This window comes from Vombatus ursinus, unplaced genomic scaffold (assembly GCF_900497805.2).
Source record: "Vombatus ursinus unplaced genomic scaffold, bare-nosed wombat genome assembly UNPS02004704.1, whole genome shotgun sequence".
Taxonomy (NCBI): domain Eukaryota; kingdom Metazoa; phylum Chordata; class Mammalia; order Diprotodontia; family Vombatidae; genus Vombatus; species Vombatus ursinus.
Window position 1 is genome coordinate 1,314,022 of NW_020944482.1, and position 23,821 is coordinate 1,337,842.

Here is a 23,821-nt window from a genome sequence, read left to right on the forward strand (position 1 = left end):
TCAAGATGAACTAGATGCTGCAACAGCCACTCTCTTGGGTTTAGGTGTTGTTCCTTCACAGAATCCATTCCTGAATCAGAGATAGACAATTTTTAGGTGCCTCATTCGACCAGTACCAGTGGTGTTGCATTGCTTAGCCTTTGCACTCCAATTACACTTTCTCTTGCATTTAGCAGGATATCCACATTTGCCACATGTTAACTTCTGAAGATGGTATGCCTTAGAACCACAATGACGGCACAAAGTGTGTGTCTTATTCCAGCGCTTACCAAACAAAGACGTCCCCTTCGTTATCTTCCTCCTGCCGAAAAACCAAAAAGCTCTAAATCATTGTTAATTAGAGAAATGCAAATTCAAACAACCTTGAGATATCACCTTATACCTATCAGATTGGCTAAAAATGATTGAAAGGGAAAACGACAAATGTTGGAGGGGATGTGGAAAAATTGGGACACTAATTCATTGTTGGTGGAAATGTGAACTGATCCAACCATTTTGGAGAGCAATCTGGAATTATGCCCAAAGAGTTATTAAACTGCCTATACTCCTCCCCCTTTTTTGTGAGGCAATTGGGGTTAAGTGACTTGCCCAGGGTCACACAGCTAGTAATAGTGTCAAGTGTCTGAGACCAAATTTGAACGCAGGTCCTCCTGACTCTAGGGCCAGAGCTCTATCCATTGTGCCTCCTAGCTGCCTATACCCTTTGACCAGTAATATCATTACTAGGTCTGTTTCCCAAGATGATTAGGGAAAAAAGAAAAGAACCTGTATGTTCTAAAATATTTACAGCAGCTCTCTTTAGTAAAATGAGCAGAATCAAGAAAATGTCATCTACAATAATAGCAATATTATTCTAAGAACAACTTTGAGTGACTAAGTCATTTTGACTATTATAAATACCCAAATTAACTACAAAGTACATATGAAAGAAGATGGTATCTGTATCCAGAGAAAGAACTGATAAATAGAAGTCTGTATAAAATGGTTTTACACACACACAACTCACTTTCTCTCTCACACACACACACACATATATGTATATACATACATATATATATACATATAGACACATTTGTGTCTAATGGTAGCCATTGGGGTGGGGGGGGAGGAGAAAAAAGGAAAAAAAGAGAAAGTCACATGATAACTTTATTATATATTTAAAAGGAATAGCAAGTTGTACATAACACACTAGAAGTTTCATGTACAATCATCTTTTTTTCTATTCTACTGTGTTACAGAATTTGTTTTATTTTTTAAGTTGAGAATAAAATAAATAAAATTTAAAAACACAACAATAAAGGTTAGCACCTTCTCTGTAACTTGGCACTGCAAGGTTACTTCACCAGGGTCACAAGTGAGTACATCAGTGGTTGGACTTGAATCCAAGTATTCCGAGCTTTGAGTCTGGTTCTCTAGCTACTACACTATGTGGCTTCTCTACAAAATAGCAGATACAAAATTTTTTATTCTGTTAATTTGTTTTTCAATCATGTCTGACTCTTTGTGCCCTATTTGGGATTTTCTTGGCAGAGATAATGAAGTGGTTTGTCATTTCCTTCTCCAGCTCATTCTTCAGATGAGGCCAGATTTGAATTCACCAAGAGGAGGCTTCCTGACTCCAGGTTTGGCACTGTATCCACTGTACCACCTAGCCACCCCATATACAAAATACATATAAGTAAATAAAATGTAGTTTTAGGAGGGTGGCTCTAGCAGTTATAGAGATCAGAAAAGGCCTTAGGTAGAAGGTAGTGTTTGAGTTGAGCTTGGAAGGAAATTAGTCTAAGGGGCAGAGGTGAGGATGAAGTGCATTGAACAAATGGAGAATGACCTGTGCAAAGGCATATACCCAGGATATGGAAAAACAAGGAGAGTTTGGCTGAAACTAAGAATGTGTGATGGAGAATAATATATAATAAGACAAGTTAGAACCAGGTTGTGGAAGATTTTAACTACCAAGCAGAAGAGTCTATATTTGAGCGTACAGATAATAAGAAGCTATCGGAGTTTAATGAGCAATTTAATGAGTAAAATGGTTAATCTGTGCATTAGGAATATCACTTTGGAAGCTATATGAAGAAGACATCGGAGGGATAAGACAGAATGCAGGGAGACAAACTATTCTACTTTGACAGTCCAGGTTAGAGTCATAAGGGGTTGGTGTAGGGTAGTAGCCATGTAATCAGAGACAAGAAGACAGAGCAAGAAATATTGTGATGGTATAATCAATAAGATATGGCAATTGGTTGGATATTTGAAGTGTGAGAAAGTTAGGATTCAAAGATGACTCTGAGATCACAAATTTGTGTGACTACAAGGATTGTGAGTGTCCTTAGAAGAAATACGGAAAACTATGAAAAACATTGAGTTTGGGAGGAAAAACAAGAAAGATAAAAAAAACTAGTGGAGATCGGAGGCAGAATATCCCAAAAAGAATTTACATTCTAGACTTGGCCATCATAGGATGAGGTGAGCATTGTCAGGTTTTGCAGGAACAAGCCCTTGGAAACTAGGACAGGATTCAAGAATAACTATCTGAGGCATAGGAACAGGGCTTTGGTTAAATTGCCTTGGAGACTTTTCCTTGTATTTCTTACAGTGGATTGAGAGTGACTCTCCTGTTAACTACTCATTTTTTGTCCCTTTCTTCACCTGTTCCCTAACAAAGGGAAGTCAACTATGCTGGAGAAGGCGATCACATAGCTCTTGCCTCTCTTCCCCATATGTATATATACACATATTTTTACATATATGTAAATATACATTAAATGTATATGTGTATTTAATGTGCATATATGTATATGCACATTAAAAATTAAGTAACAATACAAGGCAGCTTCAGACTTTGACCGCCACTTTTAAAAACTACTGTTTCCTTAAAGGAATTTTAAGTGGTTCTCAGTAGTTATATGACAATATATTAAAATCCAGTGACTAAATCTATGCCAATTTTGCTTACTTGTAGGTGATTTAATAAAAGTTTGGTGACTTGATCTGACTTTGTAAGACTGGGAATGGAGAAAAGACATATCTAGAAGAGCAGATATGCAATGGATTTTTTCTTTTTTAAAATTATAAATATGACAAACATCAAACATGAACAATTCCACGAACAAAAAGAACAGAAAAAGAAAAGAATTATGAAACCAAAAGTATCAATTATGTATAGATTGTTTTAGGGCAGCTAGGTGGCACAGTGCTGGGCCTAGAGTCAGGAAGACTCATCTCTGTGAGTTCAAATTTGGTCCCAGACATTTACTGGCTTTGTGACTCTGGGCAAGTAACTTAACCCTGTTTCCCTCAGTTCCTCAACTGTAAAATGAACTGGAGAAGGAAATGGCAAACCACTCCAATATTTTTGCATGAAAACCTCAAATGGGGTCACAAAGAATTGGACATAAATGAACAACAAACAGTAGATTGTTTTACATAGTAGTACCAATATTGCTCTGCTTTTCTATGTTCCTTTATAAATTTTGTTTTGCTCTCTTTTGTGGATTTTTAAATATTTCATTTTCACTCTTTTCTTTTTTCTCTCCAATTTGGGGCATCATTATCACTACCTCCCTTACTGTCAGTCAATCAGTTGACAAACATTTATTAAGCACTTACTATACGCCAGTCACTGTATAAGTACTGAGAGTACAAATACAAGTACAAATGTAATACCCTCCCCTCAAGAAACTTGTATTCTAATGAATACACATATATTCACATAAAAGGAAGCTGAACAGGAGAGGGGAGGCGTACAAGAGAAAGTCCAGAGTGCAGACTGGAGAAAAAGTGAGACATGCTTGTAATGGATACCCTCCTTAAAAAGAGGTTCTGAGAGGTGCCATCCAATCAAAGAGAGGGCTCAGACGTGTAGGGTATTTCTATTTTGTGAATTTCAGGACTGGAGTGAGCTTCAGGACGAAGAGCATGGGAGACAAAGCCTAGAGCAGCCTGGAAAGAAAGGAGACTTGGCTAGTCTCAGTGAATGATGCTATGCCTCCTCATAAGGCACCCCTCACCTAAACAAAAAAAAAAAAAAAAAAAAAAGACTTCCATTGTCACGGATAAATATAGTCCAACAAAAGAAATCTACATATTTGCCTTGTCTGAAAATATATGTCTCATTCTGCGCCTCTAGTCCCATCACATCTTCCAAGAAGTGGGAAGCATATTTCCTAATTGGTCATTGCATTGATCAGATTTCTTAAGTCTCTCAAAGCTGAATTCATGGTTCTGCTCACTTCACCCTGCATCAGTTAATCAGTTAATACAAGTATTCCCTGGCTTCTCTGAATTCATCACTTTTATAATTTTTATGGCATAATAATATTCCATTAAGTATATAAACTATAACTTTTCCAGTATTTCCCAATTGATGGGCAGCCCGCCACCTCAACTTTGTTTCCAGTTCTAGCTATGACAAAAAGTTTCACTACAAATTTTTTTTACATGTAAGTTTTTTCTCTTTTCTTTTACTTGCTTGAGGCATGTACCTAGTAGGGATATCACTGACAAAGGGTATGCACTTTGGGGTTTTTACTGTCTTCAGAAACTCATCTTCCTGAAAGATGATACCAAGTCTGAAATTTATACTTCCTCAGTACTCCCTGCCCCTTGGGCACCTCCAATCTCTGATTAGAGAAGGTGGAGGGTGGACATCAGAGAGTTTTTCTCAGATCCTCTATTCAAGGAGGGGCCCAAGGTAGATACCTCATCATTTCTCACTTGACTGAAAACTTCATCATGCACTTGCACTGTACTCTCTTTTCTCTTTGCTCCTTGTTTTTCAGCTTCTTTTAATGTTTTGCTTCCCCCATTATATTGTGAGCTCCTCAAGAGCAAGGACCGTCCTTTGCCTTTATATCCCCAGTGCTTCACACAGGGCCTGGCACAGGTAATGAGTTTTTATAAAATGCAATTTGAATTTACTAATAAATACAAACTGGCTGGGGCATTCAAGTCACAAACTTAAATGGAAACACATTTCATTATATGGAGAAAGAAAATAATGTTCTGGGCCTCTATCTCTTATTTGGTTAATAAAATATCTACTTCATATGAATATAATGAAATACTAAAAACCTGAAAAGACATATATGAACTGATACTGAGTTGAAGTGAGCAGAACCAGGAGAACATTGTACACAATAACAGCCACATTATGTGATTACTAACTTTGATAGACTTATCTCTTCTTAGCAATACAAGGATCTAAGACAATTCCAAAAGACTGGTGATGGAAAATGCTGTCCACACCCAAAAAAAGAACTATGGAGTCTGAAGGCAGATGGAAGCATATTATTGGCTCTCTCTCTCTCTTTTTTTCTTTTTGGTTGCTTCTTTCTTGTGGTTTTTCCCACTGGTTCTAGTTCTTCTTTACAACATGACTAATGTGAAAATAGGTTTAATATGAATGTATATGCTGAGCCTATATGAATTTACATGCTATCTTGCGATGGGAGGAGGGGAGAGATGGGGAGAAAATTTGGAACTCAAAATCTTATGGAAGTGACTGTTGAAAATGAAAAATAAATAGATAAATTTATTATAAAAATAAAAATAAATAAAGTATCTACCTCTAGCTGTGGAAGATATATGATTTGTTTCTCTTCTAAATTTTTTTTATGGTATAATCTTAACATTAAGGGCATACATACATTTTGAAGGTATTGTAGAATATTGTGTAAAGTGTTAATCTGAACCTAATTTCTGCCAGACTATTTTCCAATTTTCCCAGCAATTTTTAATTTGACAAGGAGTTCTTTCCCAAGAAATTTATATTTTTCTGGTTTATCAAACACTGCATTGAGATCTATTGTTTTCAATTCTCCCTTGTCTAGTTTTTTCCATTGATCTACCTCCATATTTTTTAGATTCCTTTGAAGACTGCTGCTTTAGAACATAGTTGGAGGTCTAGAGGTACTATTTCCTTCTTCATCCTTACCACTTTTCGTTATTTCCCTTGATATTATAGATATTTTATTTTTTGAAATGAATTGTTATTATTTTATCAAGTTCTATAAAATATTCCTTTGATAATTTGATTAGCATAGCATAAATTAATTTTGGTAGTATTGTCATATTTACTGGCATGGCCTAGCCATGAACAATGAATATTTCCCCAACTATTTAAGTTGTTCATTACTTAAGAAGCATTTTGTAGCTTTTATTTAACATTTTTATCAATCACTTGGATGATAAACTCATTAAATTTACAAATCATTCAAAGCTATGAGGGATGGGTGATACAGCGGATCTGATAGAGTCATGATCTAAAAGGATCTTGATAAACTAGAGTATTGGACTGAATCTAACAAGATGAAATTCAACATTAATATATATGTATGTATATAAATATGTACACATATACATGCATACATATGTGTGTTTACACATGTGGTATGTGTACATATGTGTATATATTTTATTTTTTATTTCCCCCCCCAAAAAAAATTCCATAAGTATATGATGGGGGAGGCATGAAAAGAGAGCAATTGTTCTCAAAAAGATCTAACTACAAGCTCAAAAGGAAGCATCGATGTGTTGTAGTATCCAAAAGATCTAATATCATCTCAGGCTTCACGAAGAGGAACGTAGCTTTCAGGAATAGTGAGGTGTACTTTACTTTGCACTTATCAGACTTCATCTGGAATGTCTTGATTAGTTCTGAGTACCACAGTTTAAGAAGTTCATTGAATTGTAGATTATCCAAAGGAGTACACAAAGGATGGTGAAGAGCCTTCAGTCCATGCCACATGAAGAAGACTGAATGAACTAGCATGCTTAGTCTGGAGAAGAGAGGACTCAAGGGGATAGGTCACAGTAGGTGTCTTCAAGTATTTTGAAGCATTGGCATGGAAGAAAGACTACATTTTTTCATATGCCAAGAGGGAAGAACCAGGAGTAACAGGTAGAAGTTGTAAAGAGGAAAGTTCATGGTTGATGTCAGGAAAACTTCCTATTAGAACTCTCTCAAAGTAGAATGGGCTACTTAGAGAGTAAGTGGATTCTCCCTCTTTGGATGTCTTCAAGCAGAGACTTAACAACCACTTATTATGTATGTTATGGTGGGGATTCCTTTGGTATATGGGACTAGATGGCAGCTGAGGTCCTTTCTAGCTCTCACATTCTGGGATTCTTCAGCTTGGAGTTGTTTTTTCAGAAGGTCATCCTACCATTCAATTATGCTTGACTATCACTTGTGGATGCTATGGGAAGTAGAAGTACTCAAAGATATGAGTGGTATGAACTTAGTTTTGGACTAGACTGAGGCTGGCAAAGGAAACTTAGGAAAATAAAAGGGACTTTTAATAGCTATATTGGGAGAAAAGGAGGATCAAAGAAGGGAGAAAGCTTTTGGTTTGAGTGGATAGGACAATGACAACTGACAAAAAAAGGCATGATGAAGATGCTCAGTTCTTATTTTGTTTCTATTTTGTTGGGAAATGAGAATTAAGGGCAAAGTCAAGATGGCGGAGTGAGAGGTCACAACTGCTAAAACATCACCCAAACCTCTTCTATAAGAACCACAGAAAATGTGTCAAACTGAATTCTGAGTGGAAAAGCTAAGAAAAAGTCACAGTAAGTCATTTTTCCAGCCCAGGACATCTTAGGAAGACAGAGAGGTCTACAATCACTGGGCTGGGAACTGGCCAGGAAAGCAGCATGGTGGAAGTAACCCTGAGTGACAACACATTGCAGGAGTAGGGAGTAGCCTACTGTCCAGGGATGGTAAAGAGATTGAAAACTTGGGCAAAAAGAGATACCAGGGGACCTCTTTACTAGCACTGGGTGGAGGATTCAGTGCCATTTGGCAGCTTTGTCACCCATTACCCAGTTCTGGGTCTCAGTTTCAGGGTAAAGAACTTTCCTGATGAAAAGACTAGAGCTGAATAGAAAATATGACATTCAAATTAAGAATAAAGAGAGGCATAAAAAAATAAACATGAGTGAGAAATCATTAGGGACTAAATAAGATTAAGTTCTTTACATTCCTATATGGGAAGATGATATATGAAACCCTTAATTATTATCATTGGGGCAGTTAGAAGGAGTCCTCTTTCAGGTCATGGTTGTAAGTAATGTTGGGATGATCTCAAAAGAGGAATGGAATAGTGAGGAAAAGGGATCCACTGGGAGAAGGGGGAAAGGAGAAGAAGAATGGGAAAATCATCTCACATAAAAGAGTCACACAAGGAAGAGTGTATGCAATGGAAGGGGAAATGGTGGGGATGGGGGCAAGCAGGCAATGCTTGAACCTCACTCTCATTAGAACTTGTTCAAGGAGGGAAGAATACACACACACACACACATACACACACATACATATAAACACACAGAGTTGGCTACAGAAATTCATCTTATTCAACAGGAGGAAGAGGCTGGATAAGAGGGAGGATGGATTAAGGGAGGCAGTATTCAGAAGCAAAACAGACTCAAGGAGGGGACAGGGCAGAAAAGAGAAGGGTAAATATAAGAAAATAGAATGGAGGGAATACACAGCTAGCAATCATAACTGTGAATATGAATGGGATGAAATCATCCATAGAATGGAAGAAGATAGCAGAATGAAATAGAAACCCAAATCCAAAAATACGTTGTTTACAAGAGACAGGTTTGAAACAGAAAGATACACAGAGGGTTAAAATAAGGGGCTGAAGTAGCTTCAGCTGAAGTAAAAAATGGCAGGGTTGGCAATCATGATCTCAGACAAAGCAAAAACAGATCTAAAAGAAATAATCAGGGAAACTACATTTTGCCAAAAGGTGCTATAGACAATGAATTAATATCAATACTGAACATATGTGCACCAAATGGCATAACATCTAAATTCTTGAAGGAAAAACTAAATGAGTTACAGGAGGAAAGAGACAGTAAAACTACATAGTGGGGATTTACTTACTTTACTCCTCTCAGTTCTAGATGAAGATCTGGTCTCACCATAAAATAAACAAGAAAGAAGTTATAGAGATGAATAGAATTTTAGGAAAGTTAGATACGATAGATCTCTGGAAAATATTGAATGGGAATAGAAAGGTGTATACCTATTTCTCAGCTATTTATGGTACCTTCACAAAAGTTGACCATGTATTAGGGCATAAAAATCTCATAAACAAATGCAGAAAAGCAGAAATATTAAATACACTTTTTGGGGACCATAATGCCATTAAAATCACATTCAGTAAAGGGCCTTTGAAGCATAAATTTAAAATTATTTGGAAAAGGAGAATTACTTTTACACTGGAAATGACAGAACAAAAACACTTTACAGGTATTTGATAATCAAGATAAGTGAAACAATAAGAAGAGACTATCTTACTACCCTTGATGAATTCAAGTTATCTGGCCCAGATGAACTACTGAATAAGGTGGAAGATGTGATTGCTGAGCCACAGCCAATAACATTTGAAAGATTTTGTAAAATGAGAGAGGTACCATAATTTTGGAGATGAGCAAATGTTTTCTTAATCAAAAAAACATTTTTTAATAAAAAAAAGGAAAGAGGAAAGAGTTGGCAAACTATAGGTCAATACACCTGTCTTCAATTCCTGAGAAAATTCTTGAAAGGATTATCAAAGAGATGCCTGGTAGATATCAAAAAAAGGGATATGATGATTTCAAAGAGCTACAATGGCAACATCAACTAGCCATGACAAACTAACAACATTTCCTTTATAGACAGCATTACCTAACTAGTAGATAGAAAGTTGGATAGAGTAGACTGAGGGGATGTAATAGCTGCCTTCAAATATTTGAAGCGCTATCATGTGGAGTAAGGACTTGTTCTGTTTGGCCCCAAAGGGCAGAATCAGAATAAAATGATACAAGGTGCCAAGAGCCAAATATAGGTTTGATGTCAAGGGGGAAAAATAAACAAATTTCCTGCTAAAAGTTTCCAAAAGTGGAATGAGATGCCTAGAGAAATGATATATTTCCTCACCTAGAAGGTCTTCAAGCAGAGGCTGGATGACCATTTGTCGCTTGTTATAGTGGGAAATCCTTTGGCATATAAATAAGACTATATCACTTTTGAGATTTCTTTCTACTCTAGTTCTGTGACAGAAATAATGGATTCTAGATACCTAAAAGTATCAATATACTCTGTTATGGCATCAATAGTAGAAATTCTAGGGCTTGAGTTACTGGAACCACTATACCATACATATCCTGATAATGTCTACCAGCAGCAGGGCAAACCACCTCCCTTGTACTTTGGACTTCTTTGGACTTCATCATGCCGCAGAAATTTCATCATTGGGAAATCCCATCATCCTGCAAGATCGGCTTTGGTACTCATACCTCATCAGTACCATCTGCCTCTTTGATTGGAGGGTGGAGCCATGAACTCTAAAACCTCCATTTAAGGAGGGACCCCAGGACAGCTGTTTCATTTCTCATTTGCCTGTATTCTTTTGGGACTTCTTTATCATGCTTCATCACTAGTTACCTTCTTCCTCCCCTTCTTAACCCCTTGATTTTTGGCTTCCTTTTATGTCTTGTCTTCTCCCACTAGGTTGTAAGCTGCTTGAAAACAGGGGCTTTCTTTTTTCTATTTATATATGTAGCACTCAGCACAGTGCCCAGCACATAGTGGGTGCTTAATGAATGTTTATTGACTGACTGAGAGCTGGCAAGTGTGCTATGTAAGTCTGCCTGCTAGTGTTGCATTGTTTGCACCCTTGTATAGCAGTGGGCAGTGTGCAAGGGTCAAGCTGGGTTGGCTATGTTGGAGATCATATATTATGCTGTGGCAGTGGCCATATCATCTTTAGACAGGAGTATTGTATGTTCTTATACTCAGTGTATACCCCCTTTTCTCCTCTGACACTGCCACCATTCTGAAACAGGTCCTTGTCAATTCATGCCTGGACTATTCCAATAGCTTGCAGGTGGGTCCCCCCTGCCTTGAGTCTCTCCCCATTCCAAAATATTCTTAATTCAGCCACCAAAGCAATTTTCCTAAAGCACAGGTCCAAGCATATAATTCCCCATCTCCTACTTAATAAACTCCAGGGGCTCCCTTTGGATTCCAGGATCAAATATAAAATATTCAATTTGGCATTCAAAGCCCTTCATAACCTAGTACCCTCCTATTTTTCTAGTCTTCTTACACTTTGAATCCCACCATATACTCTTTGATCCAGTGACACTGACCTCCTTGATGTTTCATGATCAAGACCCCAATCTATTGAGCTCTGAGCATTTTCTTTGGTTGTTTCCCCATGCCTACAATGTTCTCCTTCCTCATCTCTACCTTCTAATTTCTCAGGCTTCCTTTAAGTTTCAACTATAATCCCATCTTCTACGTGAAGCCTTTCCCAACTCCTCTTAATTCTAGTGCCTTTCATCTGTTAATTTCCTCTTGATCCAAATGTAGCTTGTTTGTACATATTTGTTTATTGCCTCCCTGTCATAGCCCTACTCCTCCCCTTCACTTTTGATTGTGAGCTCCTAGAGAACAGAGATGTCTTTTGCCTCTTTTTGTATCCCTAGCACTTAGCACAGTGAAGGCACTCAATACATTTTTATTGACTATTGACTAAATTCCTTACCACCAAACTCTGGTTACATAAGACTATCACAAATAGCAAAGACCAAATAAACCCATTTACCCAAGCAAACAACAAGCAGAAGTCAGAGAAGCTATACAGATTACAAAATGTCAGAAAATACACAAGACTGAACAAGCTCTTTAGATGAGATCTCAGTTCAGACCAAGATCTTACCCAAGGGAAAATCTCCAAAGTCTCTAGAGAAATGAACAGGGACATATTGAGAGCTGATGTCCATAGCTTCTAAAAATCTCCCTCTTCCCATATATCTCTCCTGAAAGAAGCTCTGGCACCAACTCTATCCCTTACACAGACATAACCATGTGTCTGGTCATACCAACTCCCCCCCCATTCAAAAAATTTCAATGATTCTTTATTCCCTCCAGGATCAAATATAAAATTCTGTGTTACGATTTTAACGCCATTCACAACCAGATCCCTTCCTACCTTTCCAATCTTCTTGTTCCCCAATACACTCTTTAGTCCAGTGACACTGGCCATCTTCTATTCCTTGCACACAACAATCTATCTCTTTTACATTTATACATTTTCACTGGTTATGCTTGGCATTGTCTCCTTCCTCATTTCTGTCTCCTGGTTTCCTTCAAGTCTCAGCTAAAATCCTACCTTCTGTAAGAATAATTTCCTGGTTCTTCTTAATTTCTTAATCTGCCTCCCCTCTGAAATGCTCTCCAATTTATTCTGTATGTACTTTGTATGTACATTGTTGTTTTCATGTTTTCTCCATTATACTATGAGGTCCTTGAGAACAAAAAACTTTTTTTTCTTTCTTTGTATTCCCAGCACTTTGCACAGCTCCTGGAAGTACTATAACCAATTGACTGGCCTGTTCTATCACCAGATCACTCTCCTTATGGCCTTCAGACTCCTTCAGATGTGAGATATCCTCTCTAATAGTCTACGCCTCTTGAAAAACAAATACCAGAAGTTTTTCTGGATCTACCTCTTATTTTCTTGTCCTTTTCTCTTTACTTTTCTTCTGGGTCATTTCTTTCTCTGGAAAGCTAGAGGGATTATATTCTCAGCTGTGCTCTTCCCATCCTTCTCTTCCTCTGCCCTAATATACTCAGCTGTCCCCTTAGGGTTGAGAAGACAGTTTTCCCAGTCCTGCCAGTGGTATGATTATTCCTATGCTGTCCCTAATTCCAGGGTATCAGATAACCAAATGCTCATAGCAAGTCTTCCCAGCATCTGAAGCATCTTGTCCTCCCTAATATTCCCCTCTTTGAACTAAGAGGGCATTATATCTATATCAAATGCCAGGGGCAGGTTAATAAATCTAATATCCTGGCATAATAAGCATTCAGTTAAGTCCAGTGCGTTTATTCCTTTGCCCAAAGAACTGTTGTTTAGTAGATTAGTCATGTCCAATTCTTTGTGAGCCTTTTTGGAGTTTTCTTGAAAAAGATACTGCAGTGGTTTGCTCTTTCCTTCTCCAGCTCATTTTACAGATGAGGAACCTGGGCAAACAGTAAGTGTCTGAGGATGGATTTAAACTCAGATCTTCCTGACTCCAGGGCTGTCACTCTATCTGCCATACCACCTACCTTTCCCTTACTCAAAGAATAAAATATGTTAAAGAATATATGGTTGTGTGAAGCTTTTTGTGTTTTCCTTTCCTCCATAAAGGCATACTTATGACCCCAGAGTGTGATTTCATAGTGTTCTGTCTACTGGACAGAACTGGAGTGCCTTCATATCGAAGAACCTATTTTCTCTCGCTCCCCCACATGGCCACTGATTAAGTCCAGCCCTTTGGGGATGTGTATCTTGCCTCATTGCTTACCTTCTGTGACGGGAGAGAGGTGATATCATGCCACTTCTCTCCCTTTCTCTGGATAAATGTTGTATCTACATCCTAGCTCTGAATTATTGTCATTTGTTATTCTACAGATTATGTTACTCTCCTACTCAATAAACTCAAATAGTTCCCTATTGCCTTTAAGATAAAATATGAATTCTTCTGTAAGGCTTTTAAAGCCTTTTACAACCTCTACCCATCCTATCTATCCAACCTTGGTGTATCCAACCTTCTTTCTTGTACTTCACAGTCTTCCAGACTGCCGTTTGAGGCAGCTAGGTGGCACAGTGGATAAAGCACTGGGCCTGGAGTCAGGAAGACCTTATTTCAAATGCATTCTCAGTCACTTACTAGTTGTGTGACCCTGAGCAAGTCACTTAACCTTTCTCCCTCAGTTTCTTCAACTGTAAAATGGAGATACTAATAGCACCTCTCTTCCAGAGTTGTTGTGAGGTTCAAATGAGATAATATTTGTAAAGCTCTTAGTATGGTTACTGGCACATAGTAAGCCTTTGTTTCCTTCCTTACTATTTCTCACATATGACATCATGCTTTTTCAGAGGCCAAATTCTACACTTGGAATGCACTCCCTCCTTACCTTCAGCTCTTTAAATCCCTTGTTTTCTTAAAAACTCAGCTCAAACACCACCATGAAGCTTTGCCTGATCTCCAGAACTGCTAGTGCCTTCCCTATAACAATGAGCTTATATATTTTGTATATTCACCTGTTGTCTCCCCTGAAAGAACATAAGCTCCCTGAAGGAAAGGAAAATTTTAATTTTTGTCTTTGTATCCCCACATGTGTGAGGTGCAACACTATGTTCTACTGTTGTTTGTCCTTCTTTCTTGAAGAGGACCAAGACATCGAGGAGGTGATGCCACAACACGCAAGTGAACTGGATTTAAGTGAGGGAGGGCAGTGCAAAGTCACCAGTCTTACTTTCTCCTCTGCAGCCATCTGGAACAAGTGGTAAGATATAGATCAGGATGACTGGAGATGGCCCTGGATGCAGTGGGAGCCCTTGGCCTTTTTAAGCTATGGTCTTTAACAGGTCCCAGTTTGACTGAAGCAATGCTCATTTAGTGATTAAAGCTAGGTAAGGATGGAGGTAAGAGATGGCCTAGTTTGACTTCCCAAAAGGGATCAGTCTGGGAGAGGAAGAAACCTCGGAGTTTCTGGCCAGAACAAAAACAATTGCTATTTACACTCACTGAGCCATCAAAACCCAAACAATGAGCAAGTGAGACTTGGGCTGGGATCTTGCTGCTTAATAAAATGCTTGTTGATTGATTGGTTCTGTTGCAGTCTGAGAGGCTGAGACCCCTCAAAGACCAGAGTACAGGACAGGTCGTCTGGAATGAATTCACAGACTCAAGCACTCTTTAAGTCAAGTTGGCAAAGATTTATTGTTATGCTATATAGTGGGCAAGGATTCTTTTTTTTTTTTTTTTTGATGAGGCAGTTGGGGTTAAGTGACTTGCCCAGGGTCACACAGCTAGTAAGTGTTATGTGTGTGAGGCCAGATTTGAACTCAGGTCCTCCTGACTCCAGGGCCAGTGCTCTATCCACTGTGCCACTTAGCTGCCCCAGTGGGCAAGGATTCTTAAGGAACTTTTGAGAGACTGAGCATGGTACTGGGGTTTATATGGAAAAGGGCATGGGAAAGGAATGCCAGGGATACTAATTAGGTAATCTAAAGGTCCAGGTGTCTTTGTGAGCTATGGATGGGAAAGTGGAGGGAGTATACCAGACATTGAGGGAGTTGTCAGAGGCATGGACCTTGAGGATCTGGTGGGCCTTAGATCAGCCAGGGACAAAAATCCTTGGGCCAGGCAACCCTCTCTCTGTTCTGATTAGAGAATGTGTTCTACAACAAGAAAAATTTTCTCACAGGACAGGAGCCTACTAAGAAATTGGAAGGCTTCCAGAGACATGATCTTAGCGCTGGGGCCTGAGCAGCCCATCACTCTCTCACCCAGCTTTGTGTAACTGCACCAGGGAGAGTGATAAGTGGCTTGCTGGGGCTTACTCATGAGTAATTGCTAGGCACAGTGCCCTTGGGCTGGAGGGAAACTGCCAGGGGTAGTGTTTCTGAGGCTAGGGACAAATATGGTCTTGGAATTGGGGTCCCAGTACAAGCACTCAAACACCCCATCAGTTCTATTCAGGAAAGATAATAATGGGTTTAGACAGAACCATAACAGCCTTAGGCTATCTCATTTGAGTTTGTTTTATATACTTATAATACATGAATAAGCCACTGAGTGTGGAAATGAATCAAAAGCTTTGCAATAATCAGTAAAGGTGGTATAAATATCATATAGCCCTTTTAAGTGACTTGCTCAATAATCACTGAATCAATAATGAATTGTTCTTTAAATACCCTTTTCCTCCTTGGCCAGTATACTGTTTTTTTTGTGTTGACAAAATTTGGGGGTGATCCAAGATATGAATACATAGAATACATAAACATGGATATGGCGTACATTCAGAGGGATCATTCATGTTCTTTTGGTAATTAGTATTTGATGCCTTCCATTAACCAAGCTGGATCAAATTTGCCTTCAAGAAGCTGGTGAAGTGTATTGATAATAATTTATGCACTACTGTAAAGTGCCAGTAATTATGAACCTTATCTATCTTGCAGCTCTCCAACAATGTTTTCTAGTTGTTGTTGTTTTTTTTAATCACCTTCCTTGATATAGCAAGGTTAAGTACGTTACCTACTTATAATTAGTTTGAACCTGTAACTAGATAAGTTCCAGGAACAATAACTCTTTTATCTCAACTATCTTTCTGTGTCTTTTAGAACCTCCTTCTGGGGCTCTGGACACTGAGCAACTTAAATGTTTGTTGAACAAATGACTGCGTAATGACCATGAGGATCTCAGCTTATATTTTTATGGTGTTTTACTATTTTCAAAAAGGTTTTTTATACACATTACCTTTATTCCTTCCCATAATATGAGGTGGACAGGTAATAGCCTTTTATTAAAAATGAGAAAACAGAGTTAGAGAAGGATTGTGACTCGCCCAAGGCCACACAGCTTGAAGGTAACTACAGTGTGAATTCCAAGTCTGTGTCTAACATTCCTTCTATAACACCATTTTATTAAAATAGCATTCTTGCTCAGGAGATAGAGGGATACGAAGGCACCACTACCATCCAGGGCAATGTCACCCCACCCCACCCCCTCTCCCTTCCCCTCGCGAAGAATAAAAGGGAGCCCACTCTAGAGAACGAAGGTGAGGAACTCCTTGAGAGACCATCTAAGTACAACACGTTAGCTTCTTTCACTACTACCCAGCTCCCATTTCCAGGGCTTCCCGGCTAATTCCTGCAAAGTCGGCAAAGCCATTTTGGAATCGGGCAAAGTTTCCCATCCATTGGCTTCTTAGGGCGGGCAAAGGGTCTCTGACAGTTGAAAGGGCACCCTTTTCCTGTTCTGCTTACTGAACCTCCAGCTAAGTGAAAGTTTGTTTTTTCCTGTAAATTTTTTTGTTTTACCAGCTTTGGCATTCCTTCTACGCCTAGGATCTGTAAGCCAATTTTTGCCAGAATGCAAGATGGCCATCACCGCTTCGTCCGCCCTCCGTTCCTCTTTTGTAACGGAAGTGGACCCTCTGGTCCGCTCTATGGTACCTTCCCCCCGCCCCCCCACGCATAAATCCGGAAGTAACCTTCCCGCCCCGACCTCATTCAAACGACCACTTTCCTGTGGTTCCTGGTGCTACTGCCTCTGTCGCCGTCTTCAACTAGGTAGGCGCGTTCTCAACTCACCTGCTCTGCCGCTCTCCCTGCCATCTTGGGGTGGTAGGACTTATCGAATTCATTTTGCCAGAATAAGAGGGAAGGCGTGAATGAGTGAATACACACACTTGCATCTTCCTCTTTGCTGCCCTCTCTCCTCAGTAGCCGGAGGACGCTGGAGAAAAGCGAAAAGAAAGGAAGAGCCCTGGTTGTCAGTGATGCAGGGGCCTGGGGGGCTTGGGCTTTCTCTTCCTGCTGGATGCTGGGGACAGGATTCCTCTCTCCCCATCCCATCTTAGGAACTCTTGCTGGTTGGTAGGAGTGAGCTTTAAAACTGGAAGAGCCATCGAAATCAACCCTCTCATTTTACGGAGGAGGAGACCGAGGCTCAGAGGTAAAGAGATTTGCCAAAGACCACACAGCTAGTGTCAGAGCCATGATGTGTCACACAGAAGCTTTGTGTAATTTTCCTTCTTTCTAGGTGTCAAGGCTACTCCTCTTTCCCCACCCCCTCCCATTCTCCCAAGAAATAGTACATATCCAAGCTCTATTATCTCTGAAGGTTAATAGAAGTGAACAAAAAGCTGCCTTCCGACCACATAGTTCACAGGAACCAGAGTTTTAAATCAAGGAAGCTCTACTCAATTCATAATAGAAAAATTTCCCTTAAATCCATGACTTTTTCAGGATACTACTCTTTTCTGACATCTGTTGTACTAATAAATAACAGTGTCAGTTTATTAACTGTGATGGATGAGTTAACAAGTATGGCTGGGTAAGTAGCCTCATAATTCTGTAGAAACAAAAGCAGCCTTAAAGGTTTTCCTCAAATGAGGTGTCTTCCAAATATATTTTAAAATCACACCAGATTCAATGACAAATGCAGCCTGATTTTCAGCATCAAGCCAGGCATGAAATAGATGTATACTCACCTAAGGAGTTCACCAGTGTCACAAAGGATACCTCCATAGAATGCAAATAGAAGCTGTTCCTTATCATCCGTAAAGTTCTCCAATGTTCCTACTTTCTTTTTTTTCTTTTTCACTTTACTATTTATTGAAAACATTGAAATTCTCCCTTCCTTCCACTTACTGAGAAAGCAAGCAATATGATATCAGTCATTCATGTGAGATCATATAAAACATTTCCATATTAGCCATATTTTTTTAAAAAGCAAGAAAATAAAGTGAGAAAATTATAAAATTTCTCCTGCTTTCAGATGACATTGTACTAATTCTTTTGAGCGCAGAAAGACCTGTATCCTTTCATTTTTAGCACTTCTGAGAAAGGTGCTTTTGAGTGAGTTTCTTCCAGAATTTTGAAGTTATAGAGGAAAAGAAAAACTCACCTCATTTATTTAATGAACATTTGGGGAAACATCCAAAACCTTGTGATTATTTTTTGTAAGTGTCCACATAAATTCTCTGATGCTTCTCCTCACTCTCTTAAACTTACTGCAGTATGGTTTGTGACTGTTATTCAACCGAAACCTTTCTCTCTACACTTAAATGGTTTGCTATTTCAAAACCTCTCTCCACAGTTACCAGTGGTTTGCCAATTCATGATTTATATTTGTATCCCCAATGGCCCAGCATTATGCCTTATTTATTAATTGATTACCTCGTAACTGTGGATGTCCTCCAAGGCTCAGTCCTAGAGCATTTTGTATTTGATGCCGGAAGCAATAGGGAGCCCTTGGAGTTTATTGAGTGACATGGTCAAACCTGAGCTTTAGGAAAATCACTGATGGTTGAATGGAGGATGGATTGGAGTAGGGAGAGACTTGAGACAGGAGACCCATTATTAGGCTATTGAAATAGTCCAGGCATGAAATGATGAGGGCCTGCATCAGAATGGTGGCAGTGTAAGAGAAGATGGGGGCATATCCGAGAGATGTTACAAAGGTGAAATTGATAGGCCTTGGCAACAGCTGGAATGTGAAGAGGTAAGAAATAGTGGTGGCAAGAGTCAAGAATAACTCCTAAGTAGTGAGCTTGATGGATTGGAAGGATGGTATTACCCTCTATAGTAATAGGGAAGGCGGTGGTAGTGGTGGTGGAAGGTTTAGGGAAAAAAATAATGAGTTCTATTATGGACATGTTTAGTTTAAGATGTCTATTGGAGGTCCAGTTTGAGATATCTGAAAGGCAGTTGGAGATGAGTTTGGAGGTCAGCTCAGAGTTTTGGGCAGAATAGGTAGATTTGAGAGTCATTGGCATTATGGTAATTAAATCCATTGGAGCTAATGAGACTACATATAAAGCAGTATAGAGAAAGAAGAGAAGAAGACCCAGGACAGAATCCTGAGGAACACTTATGTTTAGAGGAAGTGATCTGGATGAAGATCTAGCAAAAGGAACTGAGAGGGAGTGGTCATATAGGTAAAAGGAGAACCAGGACAGTGGTGTCTGTGTCCCAAAAATCTAGAGAGAAGAGAGTATCAAGGAGGAGAGAGTGATCAACAATATCAAAAGGGCAGCTAGGTGGCCAAGTGAAAAGAGTGCTTGGCCTGGCATCAGGAAAACCTGAGTTCATATCCAGTTTCAGACACTTATTACCTTTGTGATTCTGGGCAAGTCACTTTAACTTCTGTTTGCCTCAGTTTCCTCATCTGTAAAATGAGAGTAATAATATATATTATAATAATAAAATAATAATATTCTCCTAGTCTGTTTTGAAGTTCAAAAGAAATAATAATTGTAAAGCACTTAGCAGAGTGTCTGGCACATAGTAAGCACTATGTAAATGTTAGCTGCTATTATCATCTCTGAAAGGCTTCAGAGAAGTCAAGGAGAATGCGGATTGAGAAAACTAAGAGATCATTGGTAACTTTGGAAAGAGCAGTTTCTGTGGAGTGATAAGGCTGGAAGCCAGATTATAAGAGATTAAGGAGAAGAGAAATTGGAGGCACCTATTGTAGATGCCTTTTCAAGGAGTTTAGTTATAAAGGGTAGAAGAGATAAAAGATGGAAGGGTCAAGTAAGGGTTTTCTCTCTTTCTTTCTCTCTCTTTTTTTTGCTAGGCAATGGGGTTAAGTGACTTGCCTAGGGTCACACAGCTAGTAAGTGTCAAGTGTCTGAGGCCAGATTTGAACTCAAGTCCTCCTGACTTCAAGACTGGTACTCTATCCACTGTGCCACCTAGCTGCCCCACAAGTAAGGGTTTTTTGAGGATGGGGGAGATAAGGGCATGTTTATAGGCAGTAGTGAATTAGCCAGTAGACAGGGAGAGATTAAGAATAAGTGAAAGAATGAGAATGACAGAGGGGGCAATCTGTTGGAGAAGATGAGATGGAATGAGGTCACTTAACAAGTAGCCTTGGTAAGGAGTAAATCACTCTATCATATGAGACAGGGGTGAAGGAGGAGAAAGTGGCAGAAGGCATCAGAGCCATAGGATATGAGGAAAATGGAGTTCTCAGCAAATGGCCTCAATTTTTTTTTTTTCTGTAAAATGATGAGGCCAAGATCTCAGCTGAGGTGAGTGGAGGAGGGTGGTGGTGGTGGTGGTATAAGAAGTTTGAACAGGGATGAAAAAGATTTGGAAGAGCTGTTGTGGAGAGTTAGATAATGAATTGATAAGGGAGGTGTGGTAAGTTTGCCTAACAGCAGTGAGGGTCCAGATGAGGTTGTGTAACATAAATTTATAGTAAAACCAGTCAGAATGGTTGTGTGATTTTCTCCATTTTTGTTCAGCTGCATATGTCTAGGAGTGAAGGTGGTGAATCATGGGAGTGATCCAAAGATTGATAGAGCATAATTGGTGATATCATAAGGGGGATAGTTGAATTAGTTAGTCAAGAAGTCAAGATGAGGAAAAGAGGAGAGTGTGCCTAGTGCAGGGGAAACAGCCTAGGAGATAATTGAGACGTCAAGGGATTGTCTCCTAGATTTGCAACCTAGGCATCTTCCTGTACTGTACTCTTCTCTCAATTATATCACAGCAATTGCCAAATCTATTTTTTCTGCCTTCACAGTCTCTTTTGTATATATCCCCTTCTCTCCACTTTCACAGCTACCTTATTAGTTCAGACCCTCATTACCTTTCATAGTAGCTTTCTAATTGGTTTCTGCTTCAAATCTTGCCCCACTCTAATCTATCCTCCACATAAATTGCCAGTGATTTTCCTAAAGTGTTAGTTTGACCATTTCACTCCCATGTATCTCCCTGTGAGAAAAGTCAAAAGTATATAGACTACTGAATTTGAATAGTAGCAGAAATTTCTTCTCTTCACATAAAGTACCATACTAGGTATGTACCTTCCATGTCCTTAAGTCTACTGGTAGTTGAATTTTGATCACGCTTTTCATTTAGTCATCTCTGGAGGAAAGCCATTTTGCAAAGCCAGTAATTCTTTTTGCATTGACACCATGATGGAATCATACCCACTTCCTCTTTGGCCTTTAGAAAATGCATCTATAACATATATATATATATATATATATATATATATATACACACACATATATATGTATATATCTTTCCTTATATAGTGATAGATTTTGGAGTCTTTCTCCTCTTCTGGGTTTGTGTCTTAAGTGTCTCTGTCATTTTAATAGCTCTTTATAGTGGGCTTCTTTTTTTAGTTTGACCATCTTTCCAGCTTACTTTGTGATTTCAGACAGTGTCGGGGCTGGCCTCTGTCACACTTCTAGAGGAAAGGTTCGGACTATTCCTGTTGACTTCTTTCTTGGGATATTGAGTATTGTATTATTTTAGGATCTCAGGGAGAGGCTGGGGACCTGAAAGCTTCCAATGACCTCTAAGTATCTGGCTCCAGGGCCAGGTCTCACTGCTGCCCCCCTGTTCTGAGCTCTGTAAGTTCTTGATCTGGTTTTGGGGTCTGTACAAGAATAGACTGCTGTTGGACTCAGCCCCTGTCAGCCTGCTCTGTTAATTAAGGGCAGAATTGTAGGTTCCTTTTTGGTTTGATATTCCTATTCTGTTTATTCCTCTGCAGGCTGGGCTAGAGACCCTGTTCTGTATGAGCCACATTACTGCTGGTTTTTGAGCTTCCTTCTTTCTTGGTATGCCATGCAGGGACTCCTTACTCAGGAATGCCATCCTTATGTACAAATCTGTGATCTGAAACTCTGTAATAGGGGGACAAAGCTACTAGTTCACACCTGTTCCCATTGCAGGGCCTTGATATGGGTCTAGTGGAGCCCCACTAGGTCTGGGACCTCCTTTTGCCCCAGTACACAGCTTCTTCCTTGGTGGTAGACTGTAGTACTGCTGGCCTGGCCCTATCCCCTGTCTGTCAACTGTCAATAGACCCTTTTGTCTGTTTCCCTTTGCCAAGGTGGGCTGGACAGATAACTCACTATAACTTTTTCTGTTTTTTTTTTTTTTTTGCCATCAGGATTTGCTTTGTTGCATTTTCTAGATGTGTTAAAAGGAGTTTTGTAAAGAGCAGTTCTGCAACACTGCTTCCTACAACTCTGCCATCTTGGCTTTGCATCTTGGTTACTTGTTATCCTTTGTTGAAGAGGACCAAAATTATTATCCTGTAGTTTAAGTACTGTGGGCAGAGATTCTGGGCCCCCAGGAACAAAGTTCTGCAGGTCTCAGGTACCCCTGGAGTATTTGGTCAGAAGGCTAGTAGGCTTCCAGCCTACTGATCTGTGTTCGCACTGCCTTCCCTAACAGAGTCCCTTTCCTGCTGCTCAGAGGATTTTGATTGACTTTTTGTTCTGGACAAAGGCACTTCCTATATTTCTTTTTAGATTTCTTGATCATTACTCAATCTGGGGTCTTTTTAAGAGCTTTGCTAGATTAATATGTGGGACAGATGGGTTTCTCTGTGACTTTCCATGTTGCCATCTTAATTGGAAGTCTACAAAGCTTTGATGGGTTGTATCTTGAATGGACCCAATATTTTTATATGGACCCTCTAGGGCAATAGAAAGAATGCTTGATTTCTAGTCAGAAAACCACTTTTTACATGTACAGCCTTGGGCAAGTGACTCAACAGCCTTACACCTATTTCCTCAACTGCAAAATGAAGGGACCTGGAGTAGATGACTTCTCAGTGTCCTTCCCACTCTGATATCTTTAAAATATCTTTTTTCTTGTCATAGGAGAGGGACTGAGGGAATATTGAGGCAAAGAATGAAGTCATTGTGATACCTCCTAGACTTTTAGAACATTAGAACTGAGAGCACCTTAGAAATTAGTCCAACTCCTTCATTTTACAGTTAAAGAAACTGGAGCAGAGGTTGTTTGACTTGTCCAAAGTCATAGCTAACGATCAGCTTTCCTGGGATTAGGACCCGGGTCTTCTTAGTCCTAGTTGTGTTTTGCTGCATTCTTCATTAGTCCCTAATAATAATGCCTAGTAGAGTACCTAAAAAAGGCAATTGAAGAGCACTTAACCAGAACGACTAAATGTTTCTTTGATTATTTGGATCTTTTTTTATTATTTGATCAATTATTTGGATCAATAATGATTACCTGGATCATTTCCCTCCAATTCTGTGTTCTTCTCTACAAGTCTTTTCTTACCTTGGGAGTAGTTCCAGAAGCCAGGCATGTATATGCAGATAGAGACCCGAACTGGCTCCCTTCTCCATCTGAAGAGGTCTCCTGGTATCCGATCCTGGTCTCTTCTTGTAGGTAAGCCCAATATACCTGGCTTTTTTTCTCCTTCCACCTATTTTCCTTTTTGCTACTCACACCTTCCCTCACAAATGGGAAGGAGT

At 39.4% G+C, this 23,821-nt stretch overlaps 1 protein-coding gene and 1 pseudogene across 2 annotated transcripts in view; one reads left to right on the plus strand and one right to left on the minus strand.

Annotated features, from left to right (window-relative positions):
• On the minus strand, positions 1–17,277 carry LOC114026800 (annotated as a pseudogene).
• The window catches only part of LOC114026786 (cytochrome b-245 chaperone 1), a 19,329-nt gene continuing 12,547 nt past the window's right edge, over positions 17,040–23,821 (plus strand). The window contains exons 1-2 of one of the 2 annotated variants that reach the window (XM_027840509.1): positions 17,040–17,129; positions 23,614–23,735. In XM_027840509.1, the coding sequence (XP_027696310.1) occupies positions 23,651–23,735 (85 nt within the window). In that variant the 5' untranslated portion in view covers positions 17,040–17,129; positions 23,614–23,650. Of the gene's footprint in view, positions 17,130–17,224; positions 17,515–23,613; positions 23,736–23,821 lie in introns of those variants that run through there. The other variant, XM_027840513.1, reaches the window with a different exon arrangement.